At 38.7% G+C, this 20,447-nt stretch overlaps 1 protein-coding gene and 1 long non-coding RNA gene across 7 annotated transcripts in view; one reads left to right on the plus strand and one right to left on the minus strand.

The window, feature by feature from the left end:
• The first annotated feature begins 2,905 nt into the window (after positions 1 to 2,905).
• On the plus strand, positions 2,906 to 20,091 carry BST1 (bone marrow stromal cell antigen 1). 6 transcript variants are annotated; one of them, XM_074822162.1, is made up of 10 exons: positions 2,906 to 3,096; positions 4,115 to 4,228; positions 8,013 to 8,142; positions 9,228 to 9,363; positions 9,849 to 9,931; positions 10,540 to 10,616; positions 13,766 to 13,858; positions 15,040 to 15,126; positions 15,641 to 15,700; positions 18,819 to 20,091. In XM_074822162.1, exons 1-10 carry the CDS (start codon positions 3,053 to 3,055, stop codon positions 18,931 to 18,933), a joined length of 939 nt encoding a protein of 312 aa, XP_074678263.1. In that variant the 5' UTR covers positions 2,906 to 3,052; the 3' UTR covers positions 18,934 to 20,091. The 6 variants fall into 6 exon arrangements, with proteins under 6 accessions (XP_074678263.1, XP_074678262.1, XP_074678265.1 ...); XM_074822165.1 differs by lacking the exon at positions 2,906 to 3,096 and adding an exon at positions 17,823 to 17,888 and having other exon boundaries at positions 3,141 to 4,228; XM_074822161.1 differs by lacking the exon at positions 2,906 to 3,096 and having other exon boundaries at positions 3,140 to 4,228.
• The window catches only part of LOC141922646 (uncharacterized), a 32,620-nt gene continuing 16,998 nt past the window's right edge, over positions 4,826 to 20,447 (minus strand). The window contains exons 3-5 of the long non-coding RNA XR_012623038.1: positions 11,475 to 11,770; positions 11,299 to 11,386; positions 4,826 to 5,005 (exon numbers count right to left, since the gene is read on the minus strand). This is a non-coding gene — a long non-coding RNA (uncharacterized LOC141922646). The remainder of the gene's footprint in view (positions 5,006 to 11,298; positions 11,387 to 11,474; positions 11,771 to 20,447) is intronic.

The following is a 20,447-nucleotide window of genomic DNA, read 5'->3' on the forward strand; positions in this document are numbered from 1 at the left end:
GCCCCGCCGCCACGTGACCATGGCCGCCCCGCGAACGCCGCTGCCCGGCCCGGCCCGCCGCGCGCATGCGCAGCCCCCCCACCCCCCTTCTCGCGGGGAGCGGGCGGTGGCGGCGGGGACCGGCTGACGCCCGCCTGGCCCCGGCCTGGCCCCGGCGCAGCGCGGCTGCTCCGCCGGTGTGCGCGGCGGGCAGCCCGCAGAGGCCAGGCCTGCAAAGCGCGGGGCTGACCGGGGCTGCGGGAGCGGCTCCCGACGCAGGCGGGCTCCCGGGCTGTGCGCGGGGCACGGCCGCTGTCCCGTGGTAGCGGGTCTGCAGGCCCACCAGGTAACCTGGCACGCCGGGGGCACGGCAGGTTTTATGCCTTTAATTAAATTGCAAGAAGTTAAAAATCGCGTCGTGCATTTACATAAAGTCAGGAAAACTCGCTTCACCCAAATAAACTGAGGAGATGACAACGTGTGAGGAATAAAGAGGGTGTCTGCTGATGAACTGGTGTTGGTGATAGAAGATGTGTGATGCGTCCCAAACTGGCCTGCTGCGGGGAATCTGCCCCCAACTTTTTGCAGCACCTGTGCCAAAGAAGCAGAGTTAAATGCTGCGTTTGTTCAACATCCAAGACAAAAAGAGCAGGAATGCCAGCGCTTGATACTCAACTGTCCATGCAACATTTTGAAAAAAGTAGGAACACTTCACAGAATTGAGAGTACACATGAGTTTGACAAAAGGTGTAACTGTCAGTCAACATAGCAGTGTGTAGTAAAATTCCCAACCAGCATGGCAACGTGTAGTAATAGTAAATGTCCCAGAAATGCATTGTCAAACTTGAAATAAATGCAGCAGGCCTTTCTGACTGAAAACTATTCCTGTACAAAATCTGTCTTGCAGATATTAAATAGATTAAAAGCTAGCGAGTTTATAGATGTAAGCAATTAATTCTAAATAGAAGTATTTCCAGCACATGTTTTTAGTCCAGTATTCCTCAACGTACTAATGCTTGCAAATAAAATGAGAAATTATTGCTGGTAAAAGTAGTAGTGAATTGAGAAGGAGAGATCACGTTATGAGGGTTATCTAGATCACACTGTGCACAATAATCTTTTTATCTCTTTAAGGAAATGAGGCTTAAGCAATTGCAGTATTGGGTGTTTCCCCTTCCATTCATCCTTTCCACCTTCAAGGACTTTTGAAAATGCTGGCCTACTTAATCATATTTGCAAATATGTATGCATCTTGGAAGGTTAAATTCATACAACTTTGGGGAAAAAAAGCAGTTACACATGCGAGAAGAAGAGGAAGGCAAAGCACAGGTGTTACGCAGCTGGCCACCAAGCACCTGGTTGCATTTACTACTTGGCTAATAAGCACAACTCTGGCTTTTGGCTTGTGCATTTCTTGCACGGAGGGTCTATCATAGCATACAGGGGAACAGGTGAGACATTGGGTTACTGCTGTAGGTAAAATTGTGCACCGAAGACACAAACCATCAAGAAACAATGTTTGGTGAAGTTCGTTGCTTACAGAGAAGCTTGTTAATGTGAGCAGTTGCAAGGTCACATTTCCCCGCCTAAAGCATGAAGTCGTACAGAATTGGGGTTATTCTGCCAGCAATTCATGCCTGAATAATAATAGAAGATTAATGTTCCCACCTGTTACACCTTTCTTCTGCTGGAAGTTGCCACTCCCATGTGGTGGAAATAACAAGAGAGAACATGTCTGTTCCTCATCTTCCAGGGCTTCGTAATATAAACCTATGCTAAATTTCATGGTTGTTAGAGTTAATATTCAGTTTGTGACCTAGAGTATCTCCAGAGCAGATATCCTGCCAATTTTGCTGAGTCTGCTTCATGGGCTATAACCTCTTCTAGGAGAGAGGGGCAGAGAGCGAGGGACAGTGATGTGCATCCAGCATGAATTCCCGGAGCTTGGGAGGCAAGAGGGGCAGCCACTTCTTGACAGTGAAGTACAATACTACAAAAGAAAGTGCCTGATAATGGGACTAAAATATTGAATTTTTTATGGACAAGTTTAAGGGTAGACTCTTCATTCATGTAACAGGAAAAAACTTCATGAGATCCAATGACTGGAAGCTAAAAGTAGACAAGTTCAGGCCAGAGCTAAGGTTTGGCTCTCAAGGCTATCAAACCATTGGCACGATTTCCCTGGAGGTGTGTTAGTTTAGCCATCATGTGAAGTGTTTAAATCAAAACTAAGAACATAAATTAAAAATGGCTGTGCTGAGTCAGATCAGAGGCCCTTCTGGCCTGATGTTTTGTTTCTAGAAGTGGCTAGTGAGTAAAGGGAGCTCAGTAGGGGGTGAGATGGGGATCCCACCAGTTGTTTGACTCATTTCCACTCCCTCTGGGATGTTAGGAGAAGTCGTCTCTTGTTCGGAGAACACAACTGAGCAGCACCCACATTTTCTTCTCAAAGTTGATGAGTCCTCAACTTGTACTGTGTATTTTAAGCAGAAGTTTTAGTCTTGATGCAAAAATTGGTGATAATTTCTGCCCTGTTCTATATAGAAGATCACATCAGTGATACCTCTGGTTTCTGCTAGCCCTGAAATTACTGAGCAAAATCTGGTTGCAGAAAAGTTGATAATAAAAAAAAAAAAAAATCATTGACTTCCATGGATTATTGCACTCTCTAATCCTGAACCCAAAGCAGTGACTTGAAACCATTTGATTAACGTGCTGGTGCCCTATCAGGATGTCCATGTTTCAGACAGGTTAATTAGACAAATAGGAAGAAAAAGCATCAGAGAAGTAACTGAAGTACAGCATTTGCTGCATCTCCACCATATCAAGCACAACATTGCACATCCCTTTCTGGGTAAATCTGGCTTTCCTGAAGACTCTGCTGCAGGTAACAAACCAACTGGTTATCTTTCTATCACATTTACAGGAGAAATCCATCATCAGCAATTTACTTGATGATTAGCAAGATTTTGCCTTCAGCAAAATCCATCATCTGAGTACCAGTGCATCAATGTAAGCATGACACTATACAAATAAGTACATAAATAATGAAGATGTATGTATTCACTGAGGCATGGAGACTTTAATAGAAAAAGAACCATCATGTTCCTCAGAAATGTGAGTCCATAAACAAATTACTCTAAGGTTGAAAAAATATTTTTTTTTAAAAAGGGAAAAAAATAGTGTGATTGTATTTGCAGCAGCATATACCACAGAATATTTACACTGAAGATTAGATTAATTGATGCCATTTAATAGTCTAAAAAAGTACTTTGGGAAAAGAAGCTGGAGGGAGAATAAGAGTAAACAGAAGTTGAAGAGATTTCTTTAGTGCACAGGAAGTACATCTTAATCCTTTTGGTTCTCGTTATGATTGATTCCTGCCTGCAAGGCGGTTTTGTTCATGAAGAAGAGTTTAAAACACATATCATTGCACCAAAATGTTGCTGTCAGTATCCGGGGGAGAGATGGAAAAAAGCTGACTAATGTTACCCCTGCATGTGCTACAAGATCACCTGAGAATTTGGGTATTTATGCAATCATTGTTTTACCTGCATATTTCAAATGTTTTTGGCTTTGATGTGTATTTCAGCATTTTTTTCAGCCGAGAAATATGTGCAAAAAGTATAGCCCTTTTAAAACGAAAAGAAAATGGTTTAAAACATGTTGCTTGTAAGCACTTGTGATGTTTTAAGAAGGTATAGCAAGGCAATGAGTATTAAGTGAACCTAAGGCATTGTAAATACTGAAGTGGTAAGGGTTTTTTAAATCCCTTTACTGAAATATACTGTAATTCTTCCCAGATATCACCAGGTGGCAATATCATGACCTTAAAAGTCTCCTTTTTCTGAAGTGGTGAAGACATGAGGAAGTGATGTATCCCTGTGCTGCAATCGTTCCAGGAAACAGTTAGTTTACAGTCCCCAGAAAGGTTCAGATTTCCGTCTAACTTCGTCTTTTGTGTACAGAGCTATAGCCAGTATTGAAAATATTAGTTAAGCCTCCAGGTTTCCATCCAAATTGTATCATTTAACTCTCTTTTTTTTTTTTTTCTTTTTTTTAAGAACTTGGGTTGTCAGGAATTCATGATGAAGAGCCTTTGTTTGTTACTTGTCTCTGTTCTGTTTATGAACAGCTTATTAGAAGCGCAGGGGAGGAAATGGAAAGGTGAAGGTACAACACTAAACCTGGAAAGCATTGTCATTGGAAGATGCTATGACTATATTAGACTTGTGAATCCTGCTGTTGGGTAAGTTTTGCTTGTTTCTGGATTGTTTTTTTATGTTCTGTACAAAATGGTTATTAATCAGAAGCCTGATGTTTTGCTCCTAGCCGTGAAAGTGATCTTGTTGAAGGCAACATGCTTGTAGCCATGTGGCAACAGAAATTGAGCTTTGATGGATGTCATACTAATAAAAGTAGTGTAATTAAGGCAAGATTTTTAATCCTTCAACTTTTTATTTCACATTTCTCCCCTCCTTGTGCCACAGTGTTCTGTAAGGAGAACACCAGACAGAAATGGTGGGGATGGTGTTTCTAAAGTACCAAATCTGACAGTGCTCCTGGGAAGACCAGCATTACTTTGTGTGCCTTGTATGTCAGGTCATGTAAGAAGGAGAGCACCACACTTTATAGGTGTCCTGTGGTACTGAAAGACGCTCTTTAGCTCATCCACCTGAAAAATCAAGTGATAATCAACTGCTGAAGTATGATTACCCATGATCTTTCATTGTCTGTGTTAATTACACAGAACTGGAGGTATGACACACTAAAATGACCACTTTTTCTGTCTTCCTTACATTGTTTGGTCTTTGGTAAAAAGGAAAAAACTTAAAGGATAGTCTCCTGGAGTTCAGTCCTTTATTCTGCCACTAAAATTTTTACTGATAGTTTGAAGAGGTGTCTGCAGAGGGGGTCTGGCTGGGTTCCTGTAGCACTGAATCATAGTCTTAGACAGGGTTAGATTATGTTGCATAATATCAGTAAATATCACCTCCTTCTCGCAACCTCCCATGTTCAGTTCCTTCTGCAAAACAGGAGATACAGGACTGAAAACAGGTTCATGGCTTTTAACAAAGGCAAACCAACATGTTTCTTCCTAATAACGTTCTTATTTTATCAGAAGTGTTTTGGTTCAAGTTCCCCATGAAAGTAAAAATCATCTTAATGCCATTAACACAGTACTAAAACTTCAGCTGAACATTTCAAGTTTGGCAGATTTATAAACACATCACACTGGAAGGTGCCAATAAGCTTTAACTGTAGATTTCTATGCACCTACAATATTATACGTAATACAGACTACAAAAACTTAAGTCAGTTAACTGTTGTGTAGGTATGTGAAGTCTGGTCTTGCAGTAGGCTCTGTATAGGCTGAGTTCCTGTTGGAGTTAACAGATGTCACCTCATTCGTATCTGAAGCAGGACGTGACTAACAATAAAGAATACACTAAAAGGAGCAACATAAAGGATTGTTAGTGTGGAAATGTTAACGGATTTGGGCTTTTAGAAATGTAAATGCAGTGTTCTTGAAAGTATTTTTATATGTCTCATGTTTATGACAGTTTTGTAGTCTAATTAATTCCTGTGACATTTTCACAATATAATTTTAAAATTGGGAAGTCTGAACCCATTTATCGAACTGTTCTTACTCAGAGGAGCATAAAGCCAGGCTGGACATTAGGACTGCTTTCCTGAATTAAGGGCCAAAATGGCATTATAGAAAGAAGAGCTGCACCATTAATTTCGTATTATGTGGTTTTTTCTCTTTCCCTTAGGTCTATAAGCAAATCGTGTAATCTAAACAAAATGGAAATTTCATACTGCACAGGTGCAAAACAGATACTCTAATTATTTATAACCCTTTCTGTTCATTGTCTGTTTCTTAATTGCCCCCAGGCTAGCTTTTACAGAGGCATAGCCACCTGGATAGGTTTTGCTTATGGATTTATATGCAAATAGAATAATTTTTTAAAAATACTTTGCTAACAGAAAAGAAGCTAGCAAACCATGTCTTTACAGTGCAACATAGTTAAAACATAAAGGTGTTTATAGAAACACAAGAAAAACTTTCCTTTACATTAAAACAGAACATTCAAAATGTCAGTTAAAAGAAACATGTTACAAAATGTTATGATCATGTAGAAGTGAGAGATTTGAATGAAAATCATATTTGAAATTTTCTAGGAGGAGTATGCTATGTAACACAAGTGTTACTGTAGGGCATTTCCCCCATATTTCTTTATTGGTAGTATATAATGGAAGTTTTGAAAACATTTTTTTTTAACTGACTAGTATGAACTAAATCATCTAAATGACTTATTAGTGTCTATTAAGATTAGAAGGAACAGTCCTTCCCCACCCTGAAGTTTCAAAAAGTATTTTTGCCAGCTAAGAAATTTTGAGGAAGAGCGGAATAATCCTTTTGATTTACAAGCTGTTCAAACCTGGATGAGAAGACATGAAGAAAAAAAATGCAGTAAGTGAATTAACCAGAAAATTACTGCTGGATTCAACTGTCAAGGAAGATGTTAAGAGTTCAGTTGATCGTAATTTACAAGCACTAGCATGAATAAGTGAGTGCTTACAGTAGACAGCTCTTTAGCAGAATGAGACATAGGTATATACAGTTGTCAGAAGCTGAAGTTTAACAGCTTGGAATCAGGAATAGGGTGCAAATCCTTTTATCAAGTAAGGCTATTTAAACATTAGAACTGCTGATCAAGGGTCATACTGCATCACTGAAGATTTTCATATCAGGATCCCATATTTGTTTAAAATATATTGGGGTTTTTTATATAGTTGTTGGAAGCATGACCAGAGATTACTGTAAGAGAATCTGTGGTCTGTTTCCTGCATGGGAGCTGCTTAGCTCATCACTAAGCTAAGGTCCTTTAACTTTAAAGTATCTGTGACATTCAGCATCGAAAAGCAGCTCCTTAACGAGTCTCACAAGGAGAAGCACCAGCAGAAACCGTACTGTCTGTGGATGACATTAAATGAGTGAAACACTCTGATAGTAATTTTTGGGTTATTTCTTGGGACTACTGTTGTTCAAGCTACAGCTTTGCAATTACGGGTGTTTGCGTTAGGAATGCTGTATGCACGTAAAATACATTATTCTGTTCTGCAGAGTGTTTCCACCATAGACATTGTCATAGTGTATGTGGGGAAGGTACTATGGGAAAGTGGTGAAAGTAGCAATTCCCTTTTTAATTACTCCAGGCAGGCTCAGAGCTGTGACAGATGAGATCCTGCAAATATATAGAGATAAAACACTTCTGTCCCTAGATGGCCTGGCCTGGCCTTCCATGGGAGATTAGTGTCCCCAAGGCAGAGCAGGCAGAAGGGAACTGTTGAAGTGCACAGCCTAGCATCTTATTTCAGGCCTCCCTTCACAAGCAGTTTAAATGTTGAATCCTAACAGTGTTCTTGTAGCTACTGCACAATGACAGTACATGTCCCACACAGTCACTGTACTCATTCCAGCAAGGTAAAGCTGCGTAATCCTAGGGCCTATATAGACAGAAGGCATCTCTGTCAAAACTGTTATTCTACCATCGAAACTTTTTAGTAACTCCTCCTGCATTTGAATTTTAACATTTTAGGAGTAATTTTACATTCCAGTAGCCTTGCACATTTAGCTATGCTTTAACTGAAAAGGCTTTTTGAATCTGGAAAATTTCAAAAATAACTGTTTTCTTTAGTATTTCTACAGTGCTGGATAGCAAACTCACTGTGTATACTGTACCTTCTCAGATTTTTGTTGAATTACTATGTATTTTTAATTCCACACTGTAAATCCTAATATTTTCATTGCTACTTCTTCCTACTCGGCTGCTGTTAGGAGTCAGGAAAAGACAAGATCTATATGCTTTTCCTGGGTTGAAAGTTTTGTACCACCCTGACTTCAGTGTTCTATCTTACCCTTGTAGGGGTTTTAATTTGGGAATCTGAAGAAGTTGGGAGCAAATTACTTTCTTGCTCTGCTTTGAAAAAACAATTCTGCTATTTGTTTGTTTCAATGATTACAGTGAAAAGAATTGTTCCGAGATATGGGAAGCTTTTAAAAATGCATTTATTAACAAGGATCCTTGCAGCATTCTACCTAAGGACTATGAATTATTCATCAGCCTGTCATTGCACCCAATTCCACCTAACAAGGTAATGATTATTAATGTTATATTAACAGTCCTGTGACATCCGGCAGATTTTCCATCATACAGTTCAAAAATGACCAAGAGTCATTCTGTGGCTGACTCATGATTCATTATTTTTGGCCTGTCTGTAGTTTACAAACTAAGCTTAGGCTTGCTGGCATTTTGCAATGTGTTTGGCTGCATTTATTTTATGGGGTAACTTCTCAGCAACTTCTCTACTCTCATAGTACAAAGATCTCGCATTTTTCCTGCTGTGCCAGGAGCTCTGTCATAGTCCCTGAATTTCCACTTCTACTTTTCCTCAAGTTAGGTGCTCTGCCTGCAAAAATTGTACCTGCTATCATCTTTTGCTTCCACTCTTCACAGCCAAGTCTCAGCACAATGACATGTTAAGCATAAGCAGAAGTAAGATAGGACACCATTATATGCTAGAAAACAGTAAGGGTTTGATGTGCTGGTAATTGCAGAGAACAGTGAAAGTGCAAAAAACATGTCTCTTTGCACCCTCGTATTCCATTAGAATGTGTGCTTTGACCTTCTCTAAAAGGTTGTGATTTAAAGCAGTTTTTCCTCTAGCATAATTATTCCTTATCCCTAAATGATACAAGCTAAACCAACAAATACTCCTGTCAACATATCTTAATTCATGAAAGAGTTTTGCAACCACAGAAATAACAGCTAGACGTATGATTTTTTTCACACCATAAATCAAATAGCAGTGTGAGAGAATTCTGGTAAGATATATCTGGCTTATAAATATCCATCTTCCTTTTTTTCTCCCTTTTCCTAAACCTGTCTGCTGAGGAAGGCAAAGCTAGGCCTAACTATATTTAATACAGATCTATGTCCATTCCCATCATGGTATGAATGCCCTTCAGGCCTCTAGTGATCAGAATTTACACCACTGTAAAAAACTAAAACTTTGTTCCTCTAAAGAGATAGCTAACATTTCTGGTTATTAGCTTGATTTTGAAAGAAATACCAAAACATGTTTTAAACTGTTTTCAACACCCCATAATCTCATTGTGTCCACACCTAAGTGATGGTTCATTTCTTCTCTATTTTTTTTTTTTTCCTTTTTTTATATAGTCTCTCTTCTGGGAAAATAATCAGCTGCTAGTCAACAGCTTTGCTGATAGAGGCCGTCGCTACATGTCTCTGGCTGATACTCTGTTTGGCTTCCTTGGAGATTTTCTAAACTGGTGTGGGCAGGCAAACAGCACTGGTAAGACGATGAGTGCTATATTAAACATCTGTCTGTAAAACCATAATGGAGACTCACTGCTGTGTTTTGGAGGAGCTTATTTTGATCTTGCCACATGAAAAAGCAGGGATAGCTTCACTGTCTCATTCTCTCCTGTTTTGTGTGAATATTTAATGTTCCAGTCAGGGGAGCACACAGTGAAATCTAAACAGCACTGCACAAGAGATAAACCTCCTTCTCAGTCCTCTGAACATGGAGCTTTCTGCATCCCAGGTATAGAGTTAGAGCCATTTCAGCCAAATTATTGAATCCACAGAATGTCACTGTGTAAACTGCAAGGATAGATAATGATAGAAGAAAATAACAATTGTCAGCTTTCAGTGTTATGTCAGACCATCTTGTATGTTCGGTGAGTAATGCGCAAATATATTTAATTGCTTTCTAAGGTCACTTCCTACTGTCATTATGTAATAGCATAATAGCAAAAATCACATGCTTTCCTACAGGACTGGACTATGAATCCTGCCCTACCACAGAGGAGTGTGAAAACAACGCAGTGGAATCTTTCTGGAGGATGGCTTCAATCACTGTAAATAGTGCATTAGTGCTGATTTCGTACATTAGTGAGTGTGTCCTGGGTGGTTCAGGAAAACATCGCCAGATCAAAACAGATTTAAGTCTGTAACTGTGCTAGATTATTTCCTCTGATACAAATACACTGGTTTAGACTGGGTACAGTGTTTTAGCAAGAGGAACCTAACTTTCACCTTAGCTAGATAATGTGTTCAAATTCTGTGTTAGCTTTGTTAATGTATATTAAGCATATACTAAGCACAATAAGCACACTAGTTGTCTCCTGAATACAGGTCCCAAGTGATGTTTGACAGCCTTGGTGGAAACAAGGCATAAAACATATCAAACCCAACACAGAGTGCCAAAATGCTTTCTTCCTATGCTGAAGAAACTATTTATAGGTGTGAGAAAATAGTGTGAGAAAATCCATTGAATTAATACACTGGCTGTTTAGTTGTCCTCTCTACTGCAGTGACCTGCTAGGGTGCTAGTTTGGTATTATTTTCACAATTCTGATATTCTTCTTGGTAAAAGTCTTTCCTTGGTCATTGTTGCTTGCAATACAATACCAGGTTATGTGACAAATCTGTAAGATTTCTGAGAAAAAATTGTTATGTATTGCAGTATGCGCAACACAGTTCTGGAGTAATACATGTCTTGTTGAATGGTTCTGCAGTCGGAGGAGCTTATCCACAGCCAGGGTAAGAAAACTGACTTACTTATGTGTACCAGGTCTGATGTTTGCAAAAAAAGGGCCAACCAGTTGTTTGGGTCTTCTGCTACACAAAGCATGAGAAGTATATCTGAAAGAGCCTGTTGCATCAAAGTCTGCTGAGTTGTGGGGATGACTGGTAATTGTCCCCAGCTGTAGGAATTAACATGAAATGGATGGAAACAATCCTGCATTTTACAAACCACTGTGGCAAGCAGGATAAATGCTCTTTGAAAGCAGCCTTCAAGTCAGCCAACATACTGTGGCAAAATGTGTATGTCTTCAAAAACAGGAGCATTACAAAATTTTTGTTCAGGGCCATCTTCAAGGAGAGGACATGGTTACAAGTGTAGCCTCTGTTAGGCCTAGGAGCAAACTTGGTAAGTTCTATAGGGAAGGTGCTTTGTCCTGCTAGTTTGAGATCCGTTATGCTTTAAGAAACTAAAAAGCTCGTTGAGAATGATAATAGCAAGGACTAGCTTCCTCTTCTCCTTATTCCCTTGTATGTTAAGGACAGATGTATCTTCCTTGATTTACAAGTGTACAACTATGCAGAAGTTCATCTAGGAATATATTTTAAATTTATTGTAAAAGTACACCCTTAAGATCTTTTACTAAATATGTGGCTGTAGTGACTGCCTACCTTTGATGAAAAATACATCTTTCCTTACCTCAGCAACTGTCCTGTCCAAGGCAGATCAAAAAAACACCTTTTAAAAACCCATACAACAGATCCTCCTCCTGTGTGCTCACTGAGGACTAAAAATGATAATTGAAAAGTTAATTTTATCTCCAGATAGGAGAGAAACAAGAATCATCTGTTCCAAAACACCTACTACCTACTTACCTCCATCCCCCAAAACGTCCATCTCTGTACACAGCTTTCAGCTAATCAGGAAGACTCCTTGGGTTGGCCAGGTAGTCACCTGGGATCAAGTCTTCTGCAGATGATAATACCTGGCAGCAGGTCAATGCCCGGAATCCAGTATAGATTCCTTATTTTACAAACAGATTCCTTATTTCTGCTAATTTAGAGATTCCTTATTTCAGAAACCTCTTACACATAAATTAATTCCATCAGTTCCCTGGGTTGCCGGTCTGGAGGTATCATGACCGGTGAAATCTCCACCACTGAAACACAGCCTGCCAAGAAAAAAACAAAGCCAGTTACTCCATTTGTTTTCTTTGCTGTGTATCTTCTGGTCCATTTATGACTGAATTTGTTTAAGAGATGTTGTTTGAAAGAGACTTAGAGTTGGATAATTGGTAGCAGAAGGTAATCTGAGAGGTCTACCTGTCTTCCTAAACATCTCTCTGGTCTGTTTTCAAGCATTTCAAAACCATTTCCAAAGTTTATCATGCATTACAGTTCGTACACTTAAATCATCATTAAGTCACCTGTTACCATTTCAGTTAAGATGTATTTCTCACTTCACTGCAAAATAACTTTGCTCATTCACACAGTATGAATGTAGTTGGCAGACTTCTTTAATAATATTAGTTGGTTCAAAACTTGGTTTACTGAAGTCATTTGTACATTGTTTCTTCACAGTTTATGACTCCCCTAGTTAAAGATCCTTTGTATTTTGGAGGAAGCTGCATTTTTGCTGGCAATAACATATGCATGAATGAGCAAATGAGTTAAAAATAGTTGGAATCTTTATTTTTGGTTATATTTTCACTATGTGTTTAAGACAGGCTTGGATACCTTGGACAGGCAGGCAAACCTGCTGTTGCTGCTACTGGTCTCTGGTTAGCCACTGCCATACCAGGGTTGACCAGAGAGGGCAACTGTTGGTATCCACCCCCTCAGGTTCTACTTCTCCAGAAGTTTAAGTTAACTTTCTAACTTCGTGAACAGGTCTTGACTGGCTGCCAACAGACACTGACAACCACCACACATCTTGTGCTTCCATGCCAGAGCACCAGTAGTTTGCCTGCAGGCACCAGGAGGACAGAGCAAAGGTCACTTTGCCACTGCTGGTCTCATCCACGAGGTGACAACTGTCCCTTCTAGCCTGGGAGGTCTCAGACCATTTAAAGTGGCTAAGAGACATGGCAGCCCAGATGTAGACATTTAAGAAGAGCCATGATAGGCTTAGGCTTGGACCAAGCTTTCGGTGCGGACACAGCCCTTATAAGCTTTCTGAGGGGGAAAAAAGAAAAAAACAGCAATGCTTGGAAATCATTACAGTAATTCTTGCTGGAAGGGTTAGAAATCCGTGGCTTTGAAATGCTTGCATCGCACAAAAAATTTCAATTTACAGACATTAAAATAGTCGTTTGTATTTGGCATCTTTAGATTAGCTATTAGGAAGAAATTCTTTACTGTGAGGGTGGTGAGACACTGGAACAGGTTGCCCAGAGAATCTGTGTCTGCCCCCTCCCTGGCAGTGTTCAAGGCCAGGTTGGACGGGGCTTTGGGCAACCTGGTCTAGTGGAAGGTGTCCCTGCCCATGGCAGGGGGGTTGGAACTAGATGATCTTTAAGGTCCCTTCCAACCCAAATCATTCTATGATTCTATGATTTAGTTGCATTTTATTATCTTGTTTTAATTGTTATTTAAATCCTGATCAAAGTCAATTTACACAAAGCAATAAAGTGGAAGATTCCCTAGGCTAGGGATGGACATGTCTAGAAGTTTCTCTTTTATGGTCTTATATATCCTAGACAAATACTTCATGTTACTGTTGCTGTGATTTTGTACCTAAAAATGTGTTGTTATTTTTTTATTTAAAGCAAAATTGTATTGTGTCTAAAAGCAATAACTACAAGAATGAACTTTTTCTTTTTTTACTAAGTATAAAATGGTTTTTGTTTTGGTTTTGCATTTTTTAAAGTTCAGTTCATTCTGGTTCACCTCTAAGTTGTAACTTTTTTTCAGCTGAGCCCCTCTAAGATGAAGCATATGAAAACAAAACTCCTGATTAAATGCCTTTGACCTTTGAGGACATTCAGAATGTGAATCTTGATTTTTGCTACTCTGTGTTGAGTCTGATTGTAATCAGAAGATACAAATGTAAAATCGAGCAAGCCCATATCGTCCAGAAGGATCACAGCCTTCATTAATGCAAAGGGAAAAAAGATTGTTTATTGTTCATGTCCTTTATAGTTCTAAAAATTTGTTTCTTGAATCAGTTTTTTTGCAGATTATGAAATACCTAATCTCCAGAAAGACAAAATCTCACAAATTGTCATCTGGGTTGTGGATGATATTGAAGGACCAGATATGTAAGTTACATCTTCCAAAAAAAAAAATTTTTCCTTTTTGGACCTGTCTTTAGAATTTCACCTTAGCTTTCTGTTTGATTATATTTGCATAGCAATTAAACTAAAAATATTTTAGATGCTCTCACTAACACACCCTGCCATTCCCAAAGAGTATAGAAACACCAGAATTAGACAAAATATAAATAACTTCTAATATTAGGTCTGGAGTCCTAATCTTCAAAGGTCCCTTCCAACCCAAACCATTCTGTGATTCTATGACTTGACCATAGTGCTGTGGAGTCTACAAAGCATAGTTCAGATTAGTGTTTCTCAGCCTTTCTCTTTAAATCAAAGAATCTTACCCTTTTGGAAAAAAACATACAGCTCACCTTTGCACAAGTTGCCCTTATTACAAAGAAAAATTAAGACAAACACTGAATGTTAATTTATCTTTCAGTTAATGGATGCATGGGAATATTTGTGTATTTTTATTAATTGCCTTTTACAATGATTTTTTTGGTCCCCATATGATTTCTTTAGAGTCACGAGTATTTACTGACCAGTGGGTAAGTAACACTGGCCTTCATACTTGATGTTGGTGCAAGTTTTAGAGGTCTCAGTAGGTTCTGTACTATGCTAAACTTTCTTTTGCTAATTGGACCACAAATTAAAAAAATCGGTGCTAGACACAGAAGCTGTATTTAAGATTGTTTCTGGTTTTTTCTCTCTCCTTGTGTTTTTCTGTTGTTCTATATTCAAGAGAGAGGACAAGCTTCTAACAACAGGAAAAATTCTAATTTATTATAACCAACTTATTCTGTAAAGACAGCTAGCATCAACTTTAGCAGCACCTAAATAGCTTCCAAAGAATATTACAAAGGAAACACTATTTTACAAAATTATTTAGCTCTTTTTCTGTTTATCTAGTGAAATATTAAAGGTGGGATTATTGGTTAATAGAATCTGCAAGTGCTACACTGGCTGAAGCCAATCTTCCAGTCTCTGCAAACTGAGTACAAAATGTTAAACAACTGTAAGCAACTGAAGCATTATAAATAGCAACGTACACCAGTTTTCTGTAGGTGTTAAGGAATATAGAAGAAGCAAAGTAATGAGGATTTACTATACTAATTCCATCAAGTTCAGTGAAAGGAAATGAGATAATAAAAGACTTGCAGTAATATTAAAATCCCTTCTCACAGAGATTCCTGTGGAACTCATACTGTAAAGGTATTAGAAAACAGGCTGAACACCCTTGGTTATGATGTCACCTGCACTGATAATTACAAGTAAGTGAAAATCCTTCATTAATATGGTGTATTTGCAGAAGCACCTCATCTATTTTAAATGGTTTCTTAACTTCCAATACTTAAGTGCCATTAATGTTGTGCCTTCAGTAAGAGACTGATATGTTGGAAAGGTGATGTCACATTTTTCAGACTTAGCATTTTTCAGCTGTGAATTGAGCAGAAGTCTACACTGTATTGTAGAATTGTATAATTAAGTGGAACATCATATTTACCCAATGTCAGAAACAGAAAATGGCCTCAGGTATTCCACTTCACTTTAAAATCTTTCTTTGGATTGAAAATCTAAACAACAATTAAAAATGCTATTGTATGTCTGCAAAATTACTAGTTATTCACAGTAGTATTCACAGTTCTAGTTATTCACAGTAGATTGTAAGATAAATATAATTGAAGAGAAGCTTTAGACATGGTAATACTGTTGAGTTGGGGTTTTTTTCATTTGTTTTTCTTAGTTTTCTGATGAAAAATGCTAAATAAAATTATATCTTTACAGATCTGTAATGTTCTTACTCTGCCTGGATTATCCTGATGACTCTAAGTGTACCCTTTCATCGTAAGTAAAAGAAGTTCAATCCATCCTCGGTGTCATTACAACCAAATAAATATGCAGAAGTCAACAGTTCAAGAGATTCCGCCTCTGTCATCTGTTATATACCACCCATACGCAATATGCAGTATTCTTGAATTTATTACTTACTGTGTATTGAGTAAACAGTTTCTATCTACAAATTGTGCACAATTGTCTGTCAGTACCTGTTAGTTCTCATCAATCACATAATCACACTGTGTACCACTGATGGTATGAATGAAGTTTGTAAATATCAGTGTTCTGATGCAAAATCTGTTACAAGTTTGAAACTGCTTTAATTAATATTCTTCCTTGAATAATGTAATTGTAGGCCAAATGGCAACAGATCTAAAGGACATTTCTGCAGCTACTGGAACTTTCAATTCCAAATTTTGAGGAAGTTTTTTTTAATCTTCCATTTTGTGTGCAAACCCAATTTCTATATTTTAATGTATTTACCTTGGGCCAGTAGGTTGTCTGTGGAGAACGCAGATTACATCCAAGATGCAACTTTCTTAATTAGCAAGCAACAGTCCCAAACTAGGTTTTAATAGTTTCCCTTCCTATCCGTATTTTTCTTCCTTATATAAAGAGGTTTAATTTAATTTATTATGTATTTCAATGAATTTACAGTAAAGATAACTGTTTTCACTTGTGGCTGTTTCTTAATCTATATGCTGTTGCGAGTATAGGTACACATAACGTACTTGAACATATGAATATCAAAACTTCCTCACAGTTTGGAAAGCTGCAGGATACATAGATGCATAAAAGTTGTTCTCTAGTTATATTATTTTTATGCATAATCCATACATTTGGCCACATCCTACCTCCTACTGTCATTTCTGCCCTATTCAAGCACCTGCAAATCTTTTGTATGTTAATACCCGTTTAGTACTGCAGTAATAACCTCTGCTATGAATAACCTAACTTGCTGTCCCTGATTATGGCAGCAGAGAGATGCAACTCCTGCTTGCCTGTCTCTGGTTGTGTGGCAGTAGTGCTTCATGCAGTGCAGAAAAGGAGGTGTATATGACTTTCTGTAGCGTATGTTCAGTTTTTAATACACCCTTAGAAAGTGAGTATTCTCTGTTCCTGCTAGTCACCGAAAACTTTTACTCGTCATGCAACACCATTTGTTCTTATAGCCAAATTATATCCCAGCACCAACCTATAAATGCGTGATGAAAACTGGCATTTTAGATATCACTGATACCTCCAGACTCCTTCTAGGTCATAGATCATAGAACAGGCTTCACGGCCTGTTAAGGCATTTGTTTGTTACTCGGTACCACTTGCGTGGTGGATTAAAACAGGGTTTCCTTGTTCTGCCAGTGAATGGTAAGGCTTTTGTTCATGTGTCAAAGAAAAATACAGTTGTCCCATGCAAAATCACAACTGTGAATGTGGTGACAATATTAACAAACTGGAGAAAAAAGCACTTTACAGGACTTCAAAAAATATAAAATTGTGAACTCTTAACAGATTTTTTTTCTTCTCCCAGGTTTTAAACCATTTCCCTCAAAGTTTTGTGATGTGGGTGCATTCCTCAGCTGAGGGAATGTGGATTAAAAGGCTTTTGGAAACCATTAATGTCTTTTTTGATCACCTAAGGGATGACCATACCAGTTCTCCAGTATTACCACATAGTGCTTGCAGTATGTAAGCAGGGGAGAAGCCACCCCTTCCTTTCCATCCATGTTGGTGCTTAACATAATCACTAGTATATTCTAAGCACCAGTCCCATACTCTCCTGGGGTAACTACTAAGCAACTCAGCTGTTATCATCCTCCTTAAGAAAAGTTTCCTTGCTTCTTTCCTTCCTGAGCCTTCTATTCCCTCCTGTATGCATGGCAATATAATAGCCTTGATTCACTTCATATCTACGCTATCCCTAATCAAGACAGAGCTTCCCAATCCGAATGCTAACTATCATTGCCTCTCCCTGAAATTTAAGTAGCTAAAATACTTCAAGCCAATGAATACTTACACTCTTCCCCAAATCACTTACTTGTCTGCAATAAAGAACATCTCCATTGAAATTAGCTGCCCTTTCAGAAAGAGCCATAAGCAGATGTACATAAATTATTTGATGATTATCTTCTAGATCTGTTTTCTCTGTGGATGGATCCCCACTCTCTGATGGTCCATTAACTGACATGGGAACAGTTTGGTCAGTAGTGGTATCACTCTTAAGAGCGTATATCTGTTAGGAAAAGGTTTCCTTTGCAGAGCACGTGTGCTCAGTGTACATTCAGTGTTCATACTTCCATAATAAATAGTGAGACTACACATGCAGGCTCTGTTACATCCCCTTTCGCAATGGCTATTTGCTGTTATAAGACTGATAGATGCCTTCTCAGCCTCCAGAGAATGACGTCCTGAGCCCAAAAACATCAGAGTTCTGGAAGTGACATGTTTTGTCACTGAAACTCCTGTTACACTGACATACCAAAGGAGAGGGCTGTGTCAGGCTGTGACCTAGAAGGTGCTGTAATGTCCTTGGGACTTCTTGCATAGTGATAGTGCCCCTTAACTCCTCTCCAGACTTGAACTATGTTCCTGCTGAGTCAAAATTTGAACTTTGGCTTGTTGAATTGACACCCCGTTTAAAGAAAACTTGTAAGTAAAAAAATACCCACTAGATGGCATAGATGGCTTACAAACATGAGCAGAAAGGAAGCCAGGTGCAACATATCAGTAACGGTATTTATTACTTGCATTATTGCAGTGTCGGGGAGATTTGGAAATGGATCTGGATACTGTTGTATGAAGTGCTGTGTAAAATACAGATCTCTAGGACCACTGCTGACTAGAAGAGCTCTATACAATCTCAAGCATAAGGCCAGAGACAGTAAATGGATATGGAGAGACAAGGAGGTTCAGGTATTAAGATAGAAAGGAGCATTCCCAGGCTTTGCACAGATATCCTGTTTATAAAATCATGACAGCCAAAGGGAATGTGGTGGCAAGCTCTTATAAAGAAACTTCTAGCTTAGCACTTGAGCTGCAAACTTCACCCTTGGCAACAAACCCCTGATATTTAAAAGAATCCTAACTCAGCTCTCTGCTGTGAACATCCTGTTTGTTTTCTTTTCTTCAGATCTGCACCAGCAGCACAAAGAGGACCTGTATCTTCAGACAGAGGAGGCAGCTGGAACAAGCTCATGTTTGTTTCTTTTGTAGGCTTTTTGTTCAGATTTGCTTTAGTGTACTAAGTTAATCAGCTGAATTTATATCCTCTGTTTGCCTTAACTGGCTATAACTTTGGCTTCAACGAATTTCTAACTGCAATTTCACCCTTCTTCTGGGACTGGCAAACTGGCATATTAAAACCCTGCATACTTCTGTCAAGATACCAGCTGCTCTTAGTCTCAAAAATTATTCTACTGCTGCTAGAAAGCCTCACCTTTCATTTCCTCTTCTTGAATACAAGAAATCCATTGCTATTTCCACTTATCCTTATTCTCCAGAATTAAACTGAGAATAATACTTCCTGTTCACATATTTCAGAAAGAAAAGTGAAACTCTGCCTGTCATACATCTCCCACACAGCTTACTTGTTCGTAAAAACAGTCCTAGCACTTGGCCTTGGAAACTAAGTGTCTGATTATCACGTTTTTGGGAAGGGAAATATGAATTTGAATGGGAGAGAGCTTAGATTGCTCACCTGGTACAAGATACAATAGGTGAGACAGTATAAAATGGAAAAATTAAACTCATTTTCATAAGTGGTCCAGTACTTAGGCCAAACTTAATTGAAACTATTGTACAGCAAGATTCTGGCTTGCATACTTGCATACAGTTTTTTATTGCTTCATCATCCACAGAGCTGTTTCTCAGCTGGCTGTTTCCTGGCCACTGGTCAGGAATACCAGGTCTGGAAAGTTCCACAGGTTTTCCACCATGATGTGATGGTTTACCACCATAATATGATTTATGGCATATCAAATTCAGATGAGAACGTGCCAAGTCAGACATCTGTCTGCTTGCAGTGAACTCAGCTAGCATTCTTCAGAATATATTGAGAGCAGATGCCATCTTGAAGGTCTCTTGAGTTACTTCTGTGAATTATCTAAGTGTTCCAGCTAGATGCTCCTCTAAACCACCATGACATCCAGCTACCAAGATGACATATAAATCTTTGGAAAAAAATAGTTGTTCTAGAAAACAACTTTAAGTAGAATTCTGTTGCACATTCTCGGTTAGCTTCTGTATTATTTGTGTTTGTATTAGCTGGTTGTCAGGAAACTGGGATAGGATGTTCCTGTTACCTCAGTGTAACTGATTTAGGACTCTATAGTAGATTTACATCCATTCAGTCCCTGGTACAACTATACCATGTTGTATGTTTGAAAGATAAAATATCTAAAATATGTTGTTGTTGCTTATTTGTCTAGCTTCCTTTCCTGTAATCTTTAATTTGGTGTTAATGAAAATCCCTGTATATTACGCACATAGTTGCATTTGCCGCTGTCACAGCTGGATTTAGGCTCCAGCTTGAAGGGGTTTTGTGTCTTAGACACTTGCAAAAGTACTGAAATCAGAAGTTACAGACCTTTGTTATATTACACCTCAAAATTGTTCCCTACCTATGCTGAAACATTTGTCCTTTGATTAGTTCCTGCAACATCCTCCTCATTTCTGTTGCTTGTTTGATGCTGTCCTTAACAGCAGCTGCCAGAATAATAAGAGGTATCTGTTTGCGACACAGGCACATCTCAGATAACTA

The sequence above is a fragment of the Strix aluco genome, chromosome 4 (genome assembly GCF_031877795.1).
Source record: "Strix aluco isolate bStrAlu1 chromosome 4, bStrAlu1.hap1, whole genome shotgun sequence".
NCBI classification, from domain to species: Eukaryota; Metazoa; Chordata; class Aves; order Strigiformes; family Strigidae; genus Strix; species Strix aluco.